This window comes from Artemia sp. Qi Xiang Cuo, chromosome 14 (genome assembly GCF_049724085.1).
Source record: "Artemia sp. Qi Xiang Cuo chromosome 14, ASM4972408v1, whole genome shotgun sequence".
NCBI classification, from domain to species: Eukaryota; Metazoa; Arthropoda; class Branchiopoda; order Anostraca; family Artemiidae; genus Artemia; species Artemia sp. Qi Xiang Cuo.
The window spans coordinates 69943278-69966874 of NC_142807.1; the positions used below are offsets into that span (position 1 = coordinate 69943278).

At 36.0% G+C, this 23597-nt stretch overlaps 1 protein-coding gene across 2 annotated transcripts in view; it reads left to right on the top strand.

Annotated features, from left to right (window-relative positions):
- Nucleotides 1-764: 764 nt before the first annotated feature.
- The window catches only part of LOC148944805 (pancreatic lipase-related protein 2-like), a 124656-nt gene continuing 101823 nt past the window's right edge, over nucleotides 765-23597 (top strand). The window contains exons 1-2 of one of the 2 annotated variants that reach the window (XM_089099674.1): nucleotides 765-912; nucleotides 14552-14703. In XM_089099674.1, the coding sequence (XP_088955800.1) occupies nucleotides 771-912; nucleotides 14552-14703 (294 nt within the window). In that variant the 5' untranslated portion in view covers nucleotides 765-770. Of the gene's footprint in view, nucleotides 913-3996; nucleotides 4196-14551; nucleotides 14704-23597 lie in introns of those variants that run through there. The other variant, XM_089099675.1, reaches the window with a different exon arrangement.

The following is a 23597-nucleotide window of genomic DNA, read 5'->3' on the forward strand; positions in this document are numbered from 1 at the left end:
ATTCTACGTGAAAAATAAAGATGACTGAGAGAAAATTGGCAATTGCGTTGATTTTCCCCCAAGATCCCATGAGACAAGGTGGTTAGAACTTTGACCTGCTTTTTCAGTTTCTGACAATGATGGATCTGGTTCCGCTTCTTTAAACTGTGGGTGCAAAGCAATAGGACTTGTGTGTTACGGGAATGAAAACGATAAACCAGATTCAACACCCTAAAAAAAAAAAAAAACCTATTTGAGGCTGGGCAGCCTATTTGGCTTTTGGCTTGTCGATCGACATCACAGTTCTATCAAATTTTTTACTAGAAAAAAATTTCCAAGAAATGTTAATGAATAAAAAAAAATCTGGAATTAAACCTAACCTTTACATAAAAATTTCCTTGACTGCCAAATACTACAGACCCCAATCTATTAACCAGGAAATAAATATGACAGTCGGCATAAAAAGAAACGGAAAACCATAGAAACAGGAGAGATAAGAATGCTTGGAAAGAGAAACTATTTTTTTCTGTGCAGTCCCACTTGTTTGATGATTTTTAATTTTTTTTAGGTTCAGAGACCGTATATAAAAACAAGCCAGCCTACATCCATAATTATTGTACAAAGCAGAAACCTACTTTAAAAAGTTATTTAGTCATTAGTTAAATTTATGCTTCAAAAACTAGTTCCTCAAGGATGACTGTAGCTTAGATTTAATTTGTCCAGATTCCTTGTTTTAAGATCAGAACCTCCAAGTGCCAAAGAAGTATGATGCTAAAGACAAAAAAGGGGCGATGGTGCGAATAGTTTATTTTGTCGTAATTTTTCTGTGTTTTTCTAAGGGATTAACTAGGCAGGAGTGGAGTGGTGGGGAAGTATTAGCAGAAGTGGAGTGGATTGGTAGAAGTATTACCGGCGTTGTACCTGACCCTGAAAGTAAGTAATTTTTTCCAATATCCTCGTGTCTGGAAAAACGCCGGCACAGGGGGAGAGAAGTGGCGTTATTTGTGAGGGGGGGGGGGTCAGTTGCTCCCCATTAATTTGGAGAAAAAGATATTTTGGAGAAAAAATTAAAAATATAACCCATGACCTTTGACTCTCCAGCTGTGGGCCCCTCTTGACCCGCAATAAAAGTGCTGGAGCTACGTTCCTTGTGGAGAGGGTGTTTCCAAGCCTGAACTTGCTATTAGTACTGCATTCCCACTCTCCAGAAAAAAAAAACGCTATTAAGGCCCAAAGACCCTTATAAAATACTAACAAATATCATTCCCTAAGGCATACCAATAAACTTTAACCCCCCCCCCTAATGATCAAATATACACCCTACACCCTGTTTTGTATATACGCAAGGCATTTCTATAGGCTTAATTTGCTGTTGTACATTCTTGAGAGGGTTTATTCAAATAGAAATTATAAGTTTTAGTGACCCTTTAAAGTTACCAAAAACATTTAAGGGTAACTAACCCCCCACCTATCCATGCCATTTTCCCAAAGACGTCTGATCAAAATTTTAAGACAATCATTTACTCAACATAATTGAAAAGTCCAAAAAAGATTTAAAAGATTTTAAGTTACCAAAAACATTTAAGGGCAACTAACCCCCCACCCATCCATGCCATTTTCCCAAAGACGTCTGATCAAAATTTTAAGACAATCATTTACTCAACATAATTGAAAAGTTCAATTTCGGTCCCTCTAATTTGGGAAATCAAATTTGTCCATTGTTTGCATATAGTATTAGTTATTGAGAAATTTAGAGATATTTTTCGGAAGGAGGAGGTCTGCCGGGGCGATTTCCGCAGGGAAAATTTTTCATCAAGGAGGGAAGTTTCTGGGGGAAATTGCCAGGGAAATTTTACATGGGACATTTTAAAGGGGAAATTTTACACGGGGTGAAATTTGACAGTAATCATATACATAATTCGTTTTACTCGTCTTTGTCTTTGGTGACTCAATTTTACATGTTGAGATGTCCTTGGAAAAATTTTTGCTTGGCTGGAATTGTATGGGTGGATTTTTCCATGGGTGGATTTCCCATGGAAGAAATTCCCCATAGTGAAATTTCACACAGGGAGAATCTTTCCATAATGGAGGAAGGAGAGGATTTCCGAGAAAAATTTTCTGAGGAGGAGAGGGGGATTTCAGAGAATTTGAAAACGATCAGAAATTAAAGAAGAAAATGTCTTTTTCGAATGAAAGTAAGGAGAATTATTCAGGAGGAACTGTCCGCAGAAAATTTTCCTGGGGGTATTGTCAGCAAGGATAGTATTGTCCGGGAAGTTTGCTTTCGGGGGGAATTGAAACAGAAAATACTCTGCATGGGGAGGTTTTTCATAGGGTGAACGTTCCATGGAGGGGGGGGGGGCAGATTTCCCGGCATAATTTGAATCATTTTGTTTGTCAATTGTCATAGTGTTATCGAAACAACAATTTAACAAAAGTTGGTCTTTGACTACGTGGCGCCGTCATCCAATTAAATTAAGGCAATAGTAATTATCTTGATAATAGTAATTATCATGGTGTTATCCAGAACACACTCAAGAACTTTGCTCTGTAAGATCTGACACCGGTTTGCCTCTCTGAAATCGGTTATTATTTGCTTATTTTGAGGGAGAAAAACTACGATGTAGGCATGTTTTAATTAAATATTTAACATACAGAGGTGGTTAGGTGTTAAGTTAGGTATCTAATATAACGAGTTCCAGGCGGCCTGCTTTCCATAATTCTCTGTTTTAGTTTTCATAATTTTGCTACTAAAGTATTATATTTTTATCATATGTTGGTTTGTTTTATTAGGATCAACCTAACTTTTCTTCTTGGGTGTGTTCTGCATAATTAAAAAGTACCTAAATAAAATTGACAGGAGAGTGGATTTTTTTCCTATTCTGATTTGTTTGAAAAGTACTTGTTTACCCTACTATGTATTTGGCCAGTATTTTTTTTCTTTGAAATACTTACCAATACTCATTTAAATAGTAATAGTGCCTATGGAGCAATTCAGCCTATGGAGCAATGAGCCAAACATTTCCTTCTTGATGTTTTCCGTTCTGCTTACATATCCTTATGTTTGCGTATTCAGAGCACTCTATCATAAAAATGAATAAGCCTTAACCGATTAGTATATCCATAAATAGCCATTTTTCATTCTAATTAAAAAGAGAACCCCGGCTAAAAACAAAAGAGGACTTACAGAAAGTGTGCAAGAAATTGTATTTATTTACGCTCAAAATTTCATGAGACACATGGTTAGAATATTTTGCCTCGCTTATTCAGTTTTTGGAACTGATGGCTCTGATATAATTTCTTTAGACTATTGGAGCAAAACAGTGAGACTTGTGTGTTATCAAAATGAAAAAGGTATACCACGTTCAATACCCTGAAAAATAGCCTACTGCTTTATCCTTTATTGGTCTGTGGCTGGTGAGCCGTAAGTTCTTAGATATAGGGAAGAAGCAACCCGCTTTCGAAAATTTTGTACGCCACGTGGCTTAAGTGTGCCACTCGAGGCGGAACAATTGGCACTCCGAGGTGCAACCTGCATCACAAAGTGGGCAACTTTCTTGGCTATAGGCTCATCGATTGAAATTACAGTTTTTTTTTATAATTATTTTGTAGGTCTTTGGAAGTATTCCAAATAATATTCATGAATAAAAAATATGCGTGATTAAATCTAACCTTTACATAGAAATGTCCTTGACTGCCAAATACTACAGACCCCAATCTATTAACCAGGAAACAATTATGACAGTCGGCATAAAAAGAAACGGAAAACCATAGAAACAGGAGAGACAAGAACGCCTTGAAAGAGAAACCATTTTTTTCTATGCAGTCCCATTTGTATGACTTTTTATTTTTCAGGTTCAGAGACCGTATATAAAAATAACCCAGCCCACATTAGTAATTATACTACAAAGCGGAAACCTTCTTTAAAACGTTATTTAGTCATTAGCTAAATTTATGCTTCAAAAACTCGTTCCTCAAGGATGACTGTTACAGCTTAGATTTATTTTGTTCAAATTCCATGTTTTAAGATAAGAACCTCCAAGTGCCAAAGAACTATGTTGCTAAAGAAAAAAAGAGATTATGCGGCGAATAGTTGATTTTGTTGTAATTTTTCTGTGCTTTTCTAAGGGATTAACTGATACCCCTACTCGTGTTTTGTATAATGTTACAGAGTGGATTGGCAGAAGTATTGCCGGCGTTGTACCTGACCCTGAAAGTAAGCAATTCTTTTCGATATAATCGAGTAATAATAAAATATTCCGGCACATTTGGAGAGGGGGCATCCAGGCCTGAGCCTGGTTTTAGTAATGAGTTTTTAGTATCCGACGACAATATTATTTTTACCTCCCCTAATTCCTCCCCCTCCCCCACCATCACCACCACAGTATAAGAAGACCATAGTATTTACGAAAAAACCTCAGTTGCGCCCACTAAGATGCTGCACCCTGGAACATTCGTCTTTCTTACCCTGTCTAGCAACGCCAATGGTAATATCATTCTTTGAAGCGTTCCAACACCCCCCCCCCTTAATGGTAGAATATTTACTCCGAATTGCACATACGCAATAAAATTTCCTTGGACAGAATTTGCTACTATATCGCTCGTTAGCCGTTAAATCAATTTGAAGAAAAGAATTGCGTACGGAAAATTCATTCCGTATATATATTTTGGGGTATATATTTAACCTTTAGGAGGGGGTCGGGATGGAGGGTGAAATTTGTGGGTACGCCTTAAAAGATGAAATTAGTAAGAATTTTAGAATGTTTAAATTAGTTTTCGGAATTTTATAGAGTTTTCTTTGGAGAATAGGAGTGCAGCACTAATATCCTGGGCTTTAATGCCCATCACAATATCACTGTTTTTACGATTAATTAAATAAACTTTTTCCACAAAATAAGTATTTCAAAGAAAAGCAAAGAACTCCATTAAACAAAAAATGAGCAAAAACAAAATCAAATAATCTACCAAGCGTGAAACTACCACAAATCAGCATCAATAAATAAGTGAAACCCAAAAAGAACATAAATTACAATAAATAACCGAGTTAAACTCAAAACGAGCAGAAATTAACATAAGTTGGGCTCAAAACCCCTATACCTTCCCAAGGCCAGAACATAATTTACACCTTACTGAAAAAAATATAAGTGTTTTTACTTTTATAACTTTAATAAATCAAATAATATTAGCGTTTTGATGACTAAATATCAGTTGACTAGGGGGCGAACCTCCTAATATACATATTAAAAATACTTAAACATAGAAAATTGCTACGTTTTCTACTTATGAACTTGCACACATTTGTTCCTAATAAAACGTTCGTAAATAAAATAAAAAAAGTTTCGAGAGAGCCATCTAGCCGAAAAGAAGCAAAATCAAAATTCAAATTTTGTTTTAATTATTCATGTACGATGAGCTAAAATCAAAACCTGCATTAATTCAAAAACGTTCAAAAATTAAATAAAAAAAACAAGTTTTTTTAACTGAAAGTAAGGAACGACGTTAAAACTTAAAACGAACAGATATTATTCCGTATATGAAAGGGGCTGTCCCCTCCTCAACGCCTCGCTCTTTACGCTAAAGTTTGACTTTCTCACAACTCTTATTTTTCTTTAAACAATAAAAAACTTTAGCGTAAAGAGCGAGGTGTCCTTTTCATATTATTTCGAGGGGACAGCCCTTTCATATACGGTATAATTTCTGTTTGTTTTAAGTTTCAGTTAAAAAAAAACTTGTTTTGTTATTTAATGAAACTAAAAACTTAAAAGATAAGAACACTCTAGCATTCAAGTCCAGGAATAAAATTAAAATTTATGATATAAAGCAATATTGCAGTGAAATTATGAAATAAAACAAAAACACTGGAATTTTTACCAATAGTTAAAAATGTAACTTATTATTTACGATAATAATTGTAAATGATAAGATGATTAGTGAAGTATTTCAGCTTAAATTGAAAATAAAACTCAGGACATCCCACAATCTCCATAATCCCCAGTGTGAATTTCTATCTTTATTCCTCATTCCTGCAAGATGCACCTATATTTGTGATGTCTTGCCTTTGCTCTGATACTATATTTCAGGCGCGTACGTAAATTTGTCCAGCAAGAAAATGGTTGGGGCAAATGCTTCAAACCGCATGAAATAGGTTACAAATATGATAATTAAGAAACTACGGCTGAATCCTAAAAATGCTGAAATTTTATAAGGGCTAAAGTCTGGATATACCCTACACGTAGTCGCTGGAATACATTTTTTCCCAGCAATCAAGAATATCCAAAAAAGACTTAATTTGCATTTATTAACATAATAAGTGTATAATAAGTGTAACATAATACTTATTAACATAATAACATAATAATAACAAGACTTAATTAACGTAATTTGCACTTTACTGAAAAAAATACAAATGAATGGGCATTGTCAGTTTAATATACATATAGCCTACCTCGCTCTTTAAGCTTAAGTTCTAATTTTGTTCCGATTCTTTAAAAATGACCCCTTAATCACAAAGGCCGTTATTTAGAATAAATAGCTCTTATGAAAGTACTAATAAATCTTTGGCTTAAAGAGTGAGGTATTGACTAGAGGGTGAACCCAATCAAACACGTAATATTTTCTGTCCGTTTTAAGTTTTGATGTTACTCCTTATTTTCAGGTGGAAAACTTGTTTTTTTTTATATTTAATTTCTGATATTCTTTTTTTTTTAAATAATGCTGGGAAATCCAGCGCCCCCTTCATAGCAATGTTCCTTCCCCCATGAAAACTTCCTTCGTGGAATTTCTTCCCAAATAACCCCCGACCCACCCACCCCCCTACTACCAGAAAAAATCCCCCTTGAAAACGTCTGTATACTTCCAAATAACCAATACTATATGTTAACATTGGGTGAAGTTCATAACTTTCAGCCCTCCCCCTGGGGACTTCGGGGGGATTAAGTCATCTTAAAGGACATAGTTTTCATATTTTCAACCATGCTGAACAAAATGACTATCTCAAAATTTTGATCAGGTTACTTGGGAAAAAAATGAGCGTGGGAGGGGGCCTAGTTGCCCTCCATTTTTTTGGTAGTTTAAAAAGGGCCCTAGAACTTTTGGTTTCCGTTCCAACGAGTCCTCCCACGATATTCTAGGACCACTGGGTCGATACGATCACCCCTGGAAAAAAAACAACAACAAATAAACACGCATCCGTGATCTTTCTTCTGGCAAAAAAAAAAATTGCAAAATTCCACATTTTTGTAGATAGGAGCTTGAAACTTCTTCAGTAGGGTTCTCTGATACGCTGAATATGATGGTGTGAGTTTCATTAAGGTTCTATAACTTTTAGGGGGTCTTTCCCCCTTTTTTCAAATATCACCCACATTTTTTCAGGCGCGTAACTTTTGATGGCTAGGACTAAACTTCATGAAAGTTAAATATTTGAATTCCGCATTGAAATCTGATTCTTTTGATGTATCTATTGGTATCAAAAACCCCTTTTCTAGAGTTTGGGTTACCATTGAGCCGGGTCGCTCCTTACTTACAGTTTGTTACCACGAACTGTTTGAAAATGCTGCTAATGAACTGTCATGACGTACATGCTTATGTTTACTCTTGACACGTCTTATAGGTACCTATTAAGAAGAGATTAGATAAAAGTTGTCTTATATGTTTAGGTTCTTTTTATTTACAAACTAAATACAACTAAAAAAACGGTATGCCCGGCTGAGAGTCCAGCTCGTGTTACCGGGCAAGCAATAACAAATAAAAACAAAATAAAATATTACACAAAATATTACTGTAATGACACGCAATCACACTCTTTTATAAATAAATAAAAAGAAAGAAATGTATGACTTACCAAGCATCACCCCAAGCCACAAGCAAAATGGAGAAGTTACCAAAACAAATCACCAAAAATAAAACAAAAATAGTAAAGTGAAGCTGCGGTGAAACCGACTAAGACAATGAATCAGCAGGACGACCATAACAATATATGTATATATATATATATATATATATATATATATATATATATATATATATATATATATATATATATATATATATATATATATATATATATATATATATATATATATATATATTTATGTATATACATACATACACACACATACATATATAAAAAAAATATTGAAGTAAAGGAGTTTTTAATTGACTCTGTAGTGTACCAAAAGAAAGGCCAAGATTAAGACCCGACCCATGCACATTCCAAAGTTTGGTTATACAGTACCTTAGTGAGAGCCTCGATCTTTCAGTGCATGCTTGGTGTTAAACATGCTTAGAATATCTCCTCGTTCCATAATCATGCGGTTAATCACGTATAATCACGTTGGTTAAATATTTCCATAGCATAAAAATGATTTGGTAGAATTTAGGGAAAAAACTTAATACAAAACATCATTCCATGAAAAGATAATAATAATTCCACAGGCAATATATTAAGCATATAATATATACTTTTAATTGGGGATTTTGATGGTAGGGATATTGGAGAGGGGATGAAACTTTTTAGAATACGCATAGCTTCGTTTCGCTGTCTTTGAAGTGGTTTTATATGAGTTTTAAATGTATTCAGGAAAATCAAGGGACAACGACTCAGATAAGAATGGACAAGGGCAAAATATACCGATCTCATTGCATGAAAAGGTAGAATAAATTTCAAATGCCGCAATATTCCGACATTTATTTCCAACTTCATCCGCAATTTAGCAATGTGTTCCTTCCAACTCATATTCTGATCAACTAGCACACCTAAATATCTCACACTAGATACACTCTCTAAATAAGTAGATTCACCAATGGGTAGTCTACTAAGTACAGGTAGTGACTGGCCAGTAAGAGAGAAAATCATGTACTTGGTTTTTGTCACAAAGACAGATAATATATTGGCATTAAACCTAGTTTCTATCCTCGCAAAAGCAACCGACATAATCTTTTTAAGCGACATTTCATCAGCACCGCCCACTGTGCAGGCCGTATCGTCAGTGAATAGGACGTTTAGCCCGAGATCTTCCAGCGCCCTGTTGATGTCGTTAGCATAAATAGGAAAGAGTAGGGGTCCAAGTATGGTCCCCCGAGGAACGCCGACTTGACCAGTGACTCCAAGTAGCGAAGAGGTTGCATTTCCACCATCCACAAACTGACTACGCCCAGTTAAATATGGTTCAATCAAAGAATTTGTAGGTCCACGTGTACCATAGTTATCGATTTTACAAAGCAGAATTACAGGACAAACAGTATCGAACGTTTTTTTTATATCAATATTTATAGTAGCCGAATTTTCATTTTTATCCAAAGTGTCATGTATAAACTGTGTGAGTGACAGAATTGCATGTTCAGTGCTATGACCTTTCCTAGACCCAAACTGAAGGTCATTAAAACATCTCCTCTTATCAAAAAACTTCACTATGCGGTTGTAAAGACATCGTTGAATTACTTTTACGAATGAAGATAGGATCAAGATTGGCCTGTAGTTTGTTGAATCTTTCACTTTATCACCCTTATGCAGGGCTAAAACACGTGCAGACTTTAAACAAGTTGGGAAACATCCACTTGAAAAACATAAGTTGATAATATGAACTAAAAATTCTGTAACATACCTTCCGACGACCCATTCTTTAGTTGGTATATTACTTGCAGTAATTCCTCCGCTGATATCGGCGTTAGGAAAAAAGAGTAATCCGATGGAGGCAACATGGAAGTAGAATATGCTGAATTAGGTAAACTTCGAGTCGATGCCTCAAGTGATGTTACGTGACCAATATTTGCGAAATGCTCATTTAGGACACCAGCAAGATTTTGCTTTCCTTTAACAATTTTCTTGTTTTTTGGTGATAATACCTCTTCTGGAAGGTTTTTCATTTTCTTTTTCCCAAGGCATTCATTGAAAATCAAGCAAGTCTTTTTTGGGGACCCTTCATCATTTTGAAATTCATGAAGATAGTATGACTGCTTCGTTTTTCGCAGTAGCTTTGTCAGACAATTTCTGTACTGCCGAAGTTTGGCCTGATTTTAATATGTAGGACCTGCCATGAATTTCCTGAAAAAGTTATTTTTGGTATGGATAGTAGACAGAACAGCAGCTGTAATCCATGGTTTCTTCGTTTTAAAATAACGCCTAGCTTGTCGGCTTGATAAAGGACATGCCTTATTAAGTACTATTTCAAACTGGTCGATGAAGTACTCAGTAGCTTTGTCCACATCGTCACATTCGATAAATAAATAAAAGTTTAAATAGGGATCAAATCCTCTTAACAGAAAGTGATTTTCACCAACAGTGATAAAATTTCACAAAAATACTAGATATTTCGGTCACATATGCAGTGACCGTCATCAGTAGTAAAACTCCTGATGAGTTTTACTGCTAGTAATCAGTAGTAAAATGTTTTACTACTGATGACGGTCACTGCATATGTGACCAAAATATCTAGTATTTTTGTGAAATTTTATCACTGTTGGTGACAATCACTGTCTACTAAAAGGATTTGATCCCTATTTGAACTTTTATTTATCTATCGTCATGGAAAGGCAGTGTGGTCTCCGAAATTACCGTCGTCATATTCTAAGAAGGGAGACCGGCCGACTAGGGACAGTAAACTTTTCAGTTTATCAATCGAAGAAGCATCCAGTTTTCTTGTCCTCAAAGAAGAGGGTACAGGGGATGTGGTCTGGTTTGAAGGTCGCACAAGATCATAAAATGGTCAGAAGTATCTTCAACTATAACATTACAACTCAGTGTCTCAAAATGTGTGAAAGTATTGTTAATTAACGACGCTGATGACTCCGTGATTCTCGTTGGGATCCGGCATGTTAGAAGCAAACCCGTGGACAAACAACTCATTACAAGGTCAACGGCCACATTATTTGAAAGCATTGAATTCACGTTCCTATGTACATTACAAATATCAAAATATCAATATTAAAGTCACCCAAAACACTTTTGAATGGCAACATAACACTTTTGAATGACTTAAATCTAGCTCAATAGCAAAAAATTCAAATGAAATTTCTTCATAAAAATAATCATAATCATTCACTTCTCTTATAGATATACTATCAAAGAGTTTGTGGTAACGAACTTCAAGTAAGGAGCGACCCGGCTCAATAGTAAGCGAAACACTAAAAAACGGAAGTTTGATACCAATATATACATCAAAAGAATCAAATTTTAATGCTGATTTCATGTATATAAGTTTAATCAAGTTTATTCCTACCCATCAAAAGTTAAGAACCTGAGAAAACTTGCTTGATTTTCGAAAAAAGGGGGAAACACCCCGTAAAAATTTCACACCCTCAGATTCAGCGTATCAGAGAACAGACTGTAGAGGTTCCAAGCTCCTATCTGCAAAAACGTGGAATTTTGTATTTTTTGCCAGAAGGAAAGATCACGGATTCGTGTTTATTTGTTTTTTTTCCCAGGGGTGATTGTATCGACCAAGTGGTCCAAAAATATCGTGGGAGGGCTTATTCGAAAGAAAATTATAAGTTCTAGTGCCCATTTTAAGTGACCTAAATAAAATGGAGGGCAACTAGGCCCCTTCCCACGCTCTTTTTTTTCCCAAAGTCACCTGACCCAAATTTTGAGATAGCCATTTTGTTCACCATGGTTGAAAATATAATAACTATCTCTTTTAGGATGACTTAATCTCCCAAAGTCCCCGGGGAGAGGGCTCGAAATTATGAACTTTACCCAATGTTTACATATAGTATTGGTTATTGGAAAGTATACATACGTTTTCAGCGGGGATTTTTCTGATAGTAGAGGGGGGATCGGGGGCTATGTGTGAGGATATTTCCATGGAGGAAGTTTTTATGGGGGAAGGGACATTGCTATGAAGGGGGCGCTGGATTTCACAGCATTATTTAAGAAAACGATAAGAAATTAAATAAAAAAAACAACAGTTTTGCAGCTGAAAGTAAGGAGCAACATCAAAACTTAAAAGGAACCGAAATTATTACGTATAGGCTATGATTGGGTTCAACCCCTAGTCAATACCTATCTCTTTAAGCCAAAGATTTCTTAATACTTTCGTAAGAGCTATTTGTTCTAATTAACAACCTTTGTGAATAAGGGGTCATTTTTAAAGAATTGGAATAAAATTTAAACTTTAGCGTAAAGAGCGAGGTAATGACTAGGGGCTGAACCCCCTAATATGTATTAAAAATTTATGAATATAGAAGTTCATTACTTAGGTTAATTCGTAAGTTACGTATATTAATTACTAATAAAAAAGTTCGTAAATCTAATTAAAAAACTTTCGAGAAAACCAATTAACCAAATAAGAGTAAAATTAATATGCATATTTTGTTTAATTATTCATGAACGGTGAGCCAAAATCAAAACCTGCATTAATTCAAAAACGTTCAGAAATTAAATAAAAAAACAAGTTTTTTTTAACCGAAAGTAAGGAGTGACATTAAAACTTAAAAGGAACAGAAATTATTCCGTATATGAAAGGGGCTGTCCCCTCCTCAACGCCTCACTCTTTAAAAGCTAAAGTTGGACTCTTTTTCACAACTCTATTTTTTAAAGCAATAAAATACTTTAGCGTAAAGAGCGAGGCGTTGAGGAGGGGACAGCCCCTTTCATATACGGAATAATTTCTGTTCGTTTTAAGTTTTAATATCGCTCCTTACTTTCAGTTTAAATAAACTTGTTTTTTTATTTAATCATTTACAAAAAAGCCAACCCTCCTCTCTGTCTACCTAATCTATTTTTAAACAGCGACTTATACCCATTTATATGAGCTAGCTCAGAAGATTGCTGATAAAAAAACGTTTCACATACACAAAATACATCAATCTTATGGTCGGGAAGTAATGTTGAAATGTTTTCTAAACTACTCATAAATCCACAACAATTTAGAAATGTCGTTCTCAGACACTTCTTTGTTCGTTTAGTCACAATCATTCCAGAAGAAAGGTATTTGTTCGTGGGTAAATTATTATTAACATAATCATAAGCATTTTCTTCCTCTCTATCAATGCCTGAAAGAATCTGGGTCTCCCCTCCAACTCACTCAACATATCACGAGTTCAGCCGCAACCACCACCATTCAAATTAGAAAATTAATACTCACTCATATTCCCCACTTGGCTGTGGACTGGGATGATGCAGTGGAAAAAAGTCAAACCTTTTTGAAGTTTCAAACGCTGACACTGCGGCAGTAAGTTCTTGTAGAATTTCTGCAACAAAAGTTATACGGCAAAAAAACTGAACCAATCTTAATGAATTTAGGTGTAGGAGCTCAGTGATCGATGAGAAGGGATTTGGAAACAATAAAAAAACACGAAAAAAGAAAGCATATAAGAACAAAAAGAGCAAAAAGAAAGGAAACAGAAATAAAGAAAAACACAGACAACGAGATAAATACACTTCTTTTTCAAGTAGGGCACTTTACTTATCATTCTTCACATCCTTAAGCAGCATAAACTATATACTGAATAAAAAAACATAATCAATCTGACAAATTATTATATAGAGCTATATGCAACCGATATTAGCATTCGTCATGTGTTACCCATTGGCCAGTAATATCGCTTCTAGTTTGCAGCAATAATCTGGTACCGGATTGTTTCACTCACGTGAACTTGGATATTTTCTGAGCTTTAAGATTACGTGCCTTGGCCAAAAGCTCATTGTGTAAGGCATTTAATGAAGGAAGCAGCTCAGTACATATTCTCATACCGCTTATTTTAAGTTTGCCTACATTGCTCAATAGCATATACAAGTCCGAATCATTCACAAAAGAAATAAGAAACGGCGATACTCCAGCTTGTTTGTTGTTTCTGGTTGTAGTGGTGCTAACAATCTTTATACGGTACAATTTTTTAAGAGGAATATCCTTTTCAATCTCTAATTTTTTTTTAATAACGTCTCAATATTTTCGCTAAGAGATTGGCCTGATTTCTCTTTTGGCAGCTTGATGGCTTTCGATAGAAGATCGGAGCTCTACTATCTCACCATCTTTATCTGCTAAGCTTTGCCTAAGACTGTATGTCGGATATAATCGTATCGATCTTGGAAGGCACACTAGCCTTGTACGCTTTGGTCGAAGATTGATCAGCAGAAATTAAAACCAGGCGTTCCTTCAAGTCCTTAATTGCTTTTCCAAACAACGATAATGTCACCGCCATTGCTGAATATTTGTGCTGTAATAGCTACGCAGCAGAAATTTAGAGAAAACATGAGACGAAGACTTACACGCAAGGGTGGGGGCAATATTAAACCCCCCACTGTCCAAAAAATGTAGCTGTAATTTAACTCCAATTGGGAATTTTCCTTACGCTTGTAGTCAGCACGCCAGTAAAGCAGTCAAACAAGTTAACTTGGCAAAGTAGAAGTGCTGAATTAACGAATATCGACTTACGAATATAGAACACAAATACGCTTACAAACACGAACACGCTTACGAATATAGAATAACGAATAACGAGTGTAGAATTCAATTTATAATCCTCTTAGCTCGCTAGGTGTTATCTCATTGAACTTTGTATCAATACAACAGTTCATATATGCTGTTTATTGTGTTTTTTCTTAATGACGCTAAAATTTTATAATTGTTTCCAGGAACTGTACAGTGCTACGGTCCGTATGGTTGTTACTCAATAGACCCTCCGTGGACATCAGCGATTCGACCAATTGGTGTATTTCCAAAACCCCCAAAAATAATTGCCCCTTCGTTCTGTTTTCGCTCAAAGAAGAACCCTAACCTGTGCATAGTAAGTAATTTTCGCCTTGTTCATTTTACCCATCACAAGTTAATTTTTGTCAATTTTCAACAAAGTACAAGTATTGTTTACTTTCATACAAAACAAATAGTAAGCAACAAATATTAAGTTTTCCGCCAGGTGATTTCCTAGACTTCAATCATGGAGATATTTTCCAAGACAATTTTTTTCTTAAAATCAAATGACATATAAAAAGCTGTTGTGGGTTCCGGGACGGGGGGGGGATACATCCTCCTCCCTTGTCCAGACTGGAGATTTTCTTGACATTCACAAATATTCTGAAAAACAGACAAGAGACCCGTCGCAAATATTACCTGAAGATCTGTCGAAAAAATGTATTATCAAAATTCTATTTGCGGAAATATGTTACAGAACTAAATTAACATTGGGGTATGAGAGTTGATGGTGTGATTGTTGATATTAATTTTAAGAAGACCAACTTGCTTGAAATAAGATTCACTGAGAATGAAGAGGTTGGGTAAAGTAATGAGAAAACTGACTGAAGCTTCACATGGTAGCTGAATTAAAAATGATGGTGGATGCAGTGAGGTACGTAAGAAGTAGAAAAACCAAAGTGCAAGGTGTTTCTCTACATTTGAGAAGAAAGTTTGGTAAAATTAGAAGATCAGTCTTACAGCAAAGATTAAGATACTAGAAGCCACTGTAATTTCAATAATCAAGTATTGCTCTGAGCTGCGGAAGCTTCGAAAGGCTTAGAAACATATGTTAGATATTTTCGAGAGGTAATGTACACTCAAAAAGGCCCACTGGTTTGTCCACAAGTCCCATGAGTTACAAACCTTCTCCCAGTAATGGGTTAAATTGCATGGTGATGCAGAACACAATCGTGGGAGGATCCTCTCTAGGAGGACAACTGCGGCAGGGTGTAAGATCCAGATCTAAGGACAACGGCCTCTGCAAAGGGCTGCCTCGACCCTTTCGGGTACCTGCAAGACTGGGGACCTTACGGTCAACTCTATTCCCACTTGAGGAGTGGTGCCCCTCGAGGAAATTATAGCCTAGGAAACAACACAGTATTTGCATAAGATTCTGACTAATTGATAGTTCTTCTGGGCTTGCTATGTTTTCGCGGATGTCTTCGGGCTTAAAACCCGTTTCCTAGCTGATTTACTTATTATCGGCTGTTTCCCCGTAGTAGCGTAATATTTAAAGGTATGAATATATAATGAGTTAGAGGTAATAGGCTCGAGATTGCCTGTGCAGGATTTGGACTCTTGTTGATATAAAAACATCGCCAAGTGCTGAAAAACATGATGTAACCAAGATGGGCCCAGGATTGCGCATAACCCCCTTTCATGGAGGTCCTAAGGACTTCTTGCTGTCCGGTTCTAAGCCAGCTTAAGCCCTTCGGTGTAGACTTGAGAAGATATGTGATCCCCGTCCTGCACTGGTATCCGGGATCATTACTTTTCCTGAGGCGAAAAGAATTTCAATGATTTAAAGAACATGAAAATTGGAACTTGGAATGCTACGACATTAAAAAATAACTATCGTATCGACATTTTGACTGAAGAACTCAGACGATTCAAACTGGACTTATTAGGAGTTTCAGAAACTCATATCCCAGGGGTAGGAAGCATGAAATTAGGTAGTATAGAATTTGTTTACTCAGGCAGGTAGGATGGGGTACATAGACAGGGAATAGGGCTCATGATGAATAAGGAAGCTGCTAAGTCTTGTTTAGGCTGGGAAGGTATTAATAATAGAATACTAATTGCTCATTTTATGACTAAAAAGTTCAGAGTATCAGTATAGTAGCATACGCCCGTGTAGAACCGACTGACGGAGATACTAGTGACTCGGATGAATTTTACTTACAGTTACAGGAGCAAATAGACAGGGTCCCAGGTTGAAATATTATGTTTTTACTGGGAGATTTTAAGGCCCAGGTAGGTAGAAACAGGAATAGATGGTATCCTATCCTAGGTAAATTTGGTGTAGGAAAAGAAAACAGTAATGAATACAGACTTTGCAATTTTATAGGTATAACAATCTAGTTATAACCAATACGGTATTTTGTCATAAAATGGCTCATAAGTTAACTTAGTATTCACGTGATGGTAAGACAGCAAACCTTATTGATTATGTTATAGTAAACCGAAGACTGATAGGATCAATACAAGATAATAGGGTTTGTAGGAGTGCCGTTATTTATATTAAAAAAAAAAAGATCACCATCTAGTAGTGTCAAGGGTTAATTTAAAGCTGAAATATTGGTAGGGTAACTACCTCCTGGGAAGTTATGATGTTGATAGACTCCAGGATGAGAATTTGAGAGAAACTTTCCAGGAACAGTTGAATACTAAGCTTGAGAGTTTAAAATTTGATAATGTGGAAGATGGTTGGAATAATTTTAGAAAAATAGTTTGTGAAGCTGCTGAAGGTGTCTTAGGGAAGAAAGCTAGAACTGCAGCTAAGAATATTAGTGAAAAAGCTTTATGTTTAATAGAAAGGAGAAAGGACATGTACAAGAATTATCTGAGTGATAGATCATATGAAAACAAAAGGAATGTAAAGAAAGTGGAGAAGGCATTAAAATATGAACTAAGGAGGTGTGAAATGGAGGCCATAGATAAAACTGCCGAGGATCTGGAAGATGCAGCTAGACGTCATAATAGTATCATATTGTATTGGCATGTTAACAAATTGAGAAGGTTTTACCCTTGCTTTGGTAAAGGTTTTATCCTTGTATGGTATACCAGACAAATACATTAAAGTGATTAGTGATATGTACGAGAATAACACTGCTGTGGTTAAGGTAGGAAATGAGGTTATGAGCTGGTTTTGTATTAAATCAGGAGTTAATCAGGGTTGTGTTCTATACCCCTTTATATGCAGGAAACTTTTTAAAACACGATTAGCCTTCAAAATCAAACTATGTACATACCGACGAGAAAATGTTAAAGGAGTGTCACCAGCAAACGAAGTCAGACAAGAATCAGGCAGGTAGAACCTCAGCGTGCATAGATATACCTAATAGGGAAGTGGACTAAGCACCGAACCTTGTGGTACCCCACAAGTTACACGAAACGCGGCAGAAGCGACATCATCAAAAATAAAATTAATAAACCTACCATTGAAATAACTTTCAAAATATTTTAAACATGATCCCTTCATGCTTATACTTTCTAATAAAATTCGTAATAAAATTCTAAAATCCACTGAATCAATTTTTTTTTTAAATAAAAAAAAATCGCGCGGGGAATTTCACCTTTTTTTCCAAACTATTATTTATGAAATTAACAAGGTGAATAACAGCATGACTAGTGGAGTGGCCTCTCCGAAAACAAAACTGTGTCTCACTTAATACACCATGCTTCGTAAGATGATCATAAAGGCGGCGATGGACCACTTTCTCAAGTATCTTGGAGAATAGCGGGTAATATTGAAATTGGTCTCCAATTACCCATATCTGTATTCAAACCTCCTTTGACAGTAGAAAAAGATCTGCTAAGCACTTCAGAATAAATTTGTATGAAAATGAATTAGGTGCTAGTCTATACGAATATATACAAAACAATTGGATGTACGAAAAATTGGATTCGAAACCATTGTCTAGGCCTCTAATCGAAAAAAAGTTAGAATTGTAAAAATACATTTTTTGGAAACAAGAGTATAGGTTGCCCGAAACTGTGTTTTTTTTGTTAATCCAGCTAGAACTAAACAAGAAGATGTAAATCCTCAACTTAGGCGATCAGAAGTCACAAGAAAATAATTAAAAGAAGCGCGCTTCCTAATGCTATTTTGTTATGACTGCTCTTCCCTTGGGAACGTAGTGCCATGGAGCAAAAATGAAGTTTTTAAATAGAGAAGGGTGAAGGATAGGTGAGTACAGTCGTGTTGACCTCAGACATTCTTTTGTTATGTTGAGTGCTGTAGACCCAACCTACGCTAAAGTTGAAACTATAGTTCTCGATCTTAGATAGGCTCTAGCTCAATAAGACTTGTTTCATGGCTTGGCGACAACTTTCCGAAAAAAAAACATTTACTTTATCAAGCTGACCCCTAGATCAGCAATTTTTTTAAATTAATTCATTATTGAACCTAGCTCTTGGAGTTAGTGATGTTACGGCACCATATCTATGATTGACTAGTGAGTGACTTCAGTACGGTGAACTTCATTAGACTGAATATGGCAATGTCAGTATACTATATTATGATACGTTGGAATTCAATACACCATATGCTGTAATACCAACATAGCTAATAATGATTATTATCTATATGATACTAATATTACTGTAAGGTTAGTAGTACTGTAGAGAGGATATACCTGTCATTCTTGCTGCTAAATTCTTTGGAGAAAAATTGAAATTTGTCCCTGCGATCGTAGATCTAGACTATCATCATTAAAAAAAGATTAAAGCACAAATTATCATATGGGTTTCTTTTTAGAATAACAACATTAAATGAAAAAATACTAGAGCGTATTATTGTTGCATCTTCAGACTCTTTCCTCATGGTTGTATGAACAGGCATTAATGTTAGGACCTGCAATGACGGCGTTCGTGAAACAGATTAACAAGGGAAAAACTTCGAATGAATTGATTTTTGATGGCCCTACAGCATCGGTATTGTCTGATTTTAATCAAAGCGCCTTGTAGTTTGAAGTATAATCGGAATTAGACCATTTCCATTGTCATTTGCTAAGGGACCTGGCATAGGGTCCAGTAATTTTCCCAGGGATACCAAAACGAAAGAAAACCCTCTTCATCGAACTGTAGGGCGAATGTCTCTATTTTTTCGTACGTCTTGTAAATATTTGCACCTCATGAATAGCCCAATGTACCCCCCCTCGAATAAAGTAAGTCTTAGGTTATTTTCGGAAAATAAACCTATAATATGACAACACAAGGGGCAAAGCTTTTTCTTGGCAATATATGATGATGTCAAGGCAAATTTCACTTTCGGTAGATGAACACTTTTTGGATTCATTAGTGGTGTAATACCATTCGTTCTCTAATGGGACACTTAAAACCAACCACAAACTTAAAAAAAAAGTAAAAGCAAAGAAATAACTAATTTTCTGTTAGGGTAAAAACTTGGATGCACACTTAGTAAATAGCGAGTTAAGTCCTACTGTAATCCTAATTTCCAAAAATTTAAAGTTAGAGGGAAAGATATAATTAGTCAAAATCTGATTTTTACGTTAAAGTCAGAGATTTAGCTTTTATAAGATTGATATTACCAAAAACAGAATCATAACAATTAATTTACTGTGGCAAGAAGCTATATAGTCAGCATTTCAAATCTAAGTTCATTAAAAACGCCATACTCTTCCAATAAGTAAGTATCGTATTGAACTTATCCATGATGGTAGAAATTTAGGAGAGACCTCATTCGAGCAAGATTCTGAAGATTTAATGCTCTAGCTAAGAATAATACCACATCACACCGAAGGACGACTTTCTGCCGCAAAGTGACAAAGTCGGATATAAATGACAAAACGGGCTTCGGTCAAAAGTTCTTGGTTGCCTAATTAGCTTAAAATTATCTAATACATTTATGCGATGTTTTGCGCTTCTTACAACATTCAAGCTACGTGTAGCGGTCATAATTTCAGGCAGAGGAGGTAGAAAGCCTCTCTGGTGAGCACTGTGCAGGGCCCATCAGTGCATGAGAATGTCTCACGAGTCACAAACCTTGTCCCAGCAATAGCTTGAATTGTTGGTATTGCAGAAGAATGTATTACCGTTGGTAGATATAGCCAACCCCTGCTAAGAATGGAAAGGAAGTGTTTACTGCTGCCTTGAAAGTACCGAATAAGTTTTCTTTCTTCTGGGAATAAAAAAAAAATACTAACAATGAAGAATGAAAGACTGCGCTACCGCGTCCAGGGTAACCGAAGAGCGTCATGCGATGATAGCCACCATGTCTGGGGCTGCTGATCATTTGAAGACCTGTAATCTCGCAAACGCAGCTCCTTTAAGAATGTTGACAGCATTGCCCTGAAGGCTGTATTCTCCCGATCTCACTCATTGGAACCCTTAACGTTCAGATGCTTGTCGTAGGAGGCAAAATTGACCTGCTTGTTTTGTGCCGCTCACAACAGCCGCAGAATACAATTAAGTCAGGCCTGAAACTTAATAAATAGAGGATTCAGTGGACGTGGACCAACAAGTTCACCTATCTTGGCAGTCTGATCAACAGCGCCAACAACCGCTCAATAGATATAAAAGTTGACTCGCTCTTGCGAGTTGCGGTTTCAAAGCCCTTATGCCATAAGGCATAACAACAATCCGTCCTTACATCTTAGGCCACGAATTTTCAATACTTTGGTCCCTACCCCTCCCCGTAACAATGTACCTTTGTAAAAGTTAAACACTGAAAGTAGATGACCAGTGTCGTCTCGCAAAATAAGAAAGCTAAATGCTTCCGCCAAATTACCAGAACTAACTAAATTGATATAATCTCAAACGTCGAACCCTTCAAAAGCCTTAACATTCAACAAGCAATTCCCCATAAAGATCCATCTCCAGTAACTTCAGTGACGAGGTCACATCTGAATGATGATTCTACCCCGTCTCTGCCAAACTAACGGTTCTCGCCCTCGTGGTCTTCTCCCAAAGAGGGGGAAGGATAAATTCACGCCTTCATTCCCTCTTAGACCCTCTTCGTTTAGCCGAAGCCTGAAGGAAATAGAAAATACATTTCCACACCATTACTATGAAAGAAGCCCCAAAACGACTTTCAATGGAAGACGGGACTTAAGGATAACAAAATATGCTGTAAAACGGTGGAGTATAATATGTCTGCGTATTTAAATGGATTCCGCCGAAATAACAGGTCTGGGTGAGGCTTTAATTTGATAGACTTACTTGAGCTGAGGGCTATCTATATAAATTCTGTCTTGATATGTGGGAAGAACTTACCCCCCCCCCTCAAAAGCCTGTTCACAGAAAATCCCTTTAAGGGGTGATAATTATAACTGCTAAATAAAAACTAATGGAATAGTGAGTGTGAATTAACACAAATTTTAATTTCATTTCTGCTCTTGAGATGTGTATCCACAAAAAGAAGAGTGTTTCCCTTTCTGGTTGCTGCAACAATTAATTTTATTAATTATTATAATATTTTGATAATTATTTATTACTTTTTGGTGGGTTTGGGGATAGAAGTGTTTAGCTTGCTTGGTTTACCCTTTCTAGTCTTTGGTAAATCTCTTAGGACAATGAAAATAAATCCTTTCTAACTTCATATTAACGATTTCGTACGCTCGACAGTACGAAAGCGATCGAGACATTGCAAAAGTGCAACAGTACGATGCATTATTTGATGTCATTTGCAAATATACTAATCACTACCCTTGTAATTTTGCCCTTTTCCCCCTCCACCCAATGGACTGGATCTATCAATGTTTGGTTAATATTGCCAAATAAAGTGATTAACAGAAAAATACAAAACAACACAAAATCAAAAAACTTGTGTAGGCTATATAGCCCAGGCCGATACCTAGCCCCGTCAGGTGCAGGGAAACTTGAAACCATCTACGAGGGTAGCGATGAATATGTTCGGAAAAAAACATTAAAAGATGTATCGAATGGTAGGTATATCTCCTAGCTAGCAAATCAATCAAGAAAAGGAACATTTAACCACAACACAGATTTTCAAAGGATAATGAAGAAACTGACAATTTGTTTTTCGAGTCTCGCGTTCTTTGGAATTTTTTGAGGTTTATAAAGAAGAAGAATTGAGTTTTGCTCTTTGAAATTACTAGGTGTATATTTTTGAAGGTGAAAATTATTGATGAAAGAAGGAGTTATTCATATGGGATATTTAAAATCTTCACAAAAACATAAATTACTGAATGTCCTTCTTTTTGGGTTAAAGTTGGAATAAGACTAAATAAATAAAAAGGCTAAACCAACAAATATTACTGCAACGATAGTTGCTCTGGGGGTTGTCAACTCCAAAAATCATTTAAACCCGTACCACGCGTGATTTACCTGCGCTATGCTTGGATCAAAATGTGTCATTCATGGTTCAGTTAGGAACGGCATGGTAGCAGTGCTTCACGAAATTTGGGAAAAATGCCACTCCGAAGTGTTCACCAGATGGTGAAAAGTCGGCAGTCCCTTGCACATGTAGTCAATGATTTAATTTAAGAAATTTGTTTTGAACCTTTTGTGTCTTATGTATGTCAAAGGGTAAATAATACCATAATATTTCCAGGAATATTAATGGTTAGTATTTTCCCACACGTATTAGTAATTTCTAAATAGCTTAAAGTCAAAGTAAACATCTTGTTTTGTCGATCAGTCCAAATGAACAAGTAAGAGTGAATCCCAAGCTTTTGAAATTATCCCTTCCTTGCGAAACGCATTTCCAAGGAACCTAGAAAACATGAGATAGAAATTCAACTTTAACCTTATTAATAGTTTTGTGGTAAAACACTAATTTAATTGCGATAGATAGATAAGTTCTTTGTTCGTAACTGAATCAAAATCAACATTTATAGCATAGAAAACACACGTAAAAGAAATAGAATATAAAAAAATAAAGTAAATAGAAAAACAATCAATAGGAAACATCACAGAAAAAAAAATATTATGCATTATGCCGTTCATAATTGGAATTGCTGTGCTGGAGTGGGATGAAGCGTTTAAGTATCTTGGGGTTTCATTAAATCTGATGATGTCTTTGAGTACCAAGGGTAATGTCCAAGAAGAACTCTGGAAAACTATTGAACGTGTCAGGAAATACAGCTCTGACTCTTCAATACTAACGTCCTCTCGTACTAATACACAGACAATAATCTTGGGCTTTGCCTAAACAGTTTGGAAGTCGAATCTAAGCAGGGGCGGATCTAGAGAGTGGTTTTTAGGGCACGTGCCACCCAAGAAGAATGAAAGTTGCACTAACTA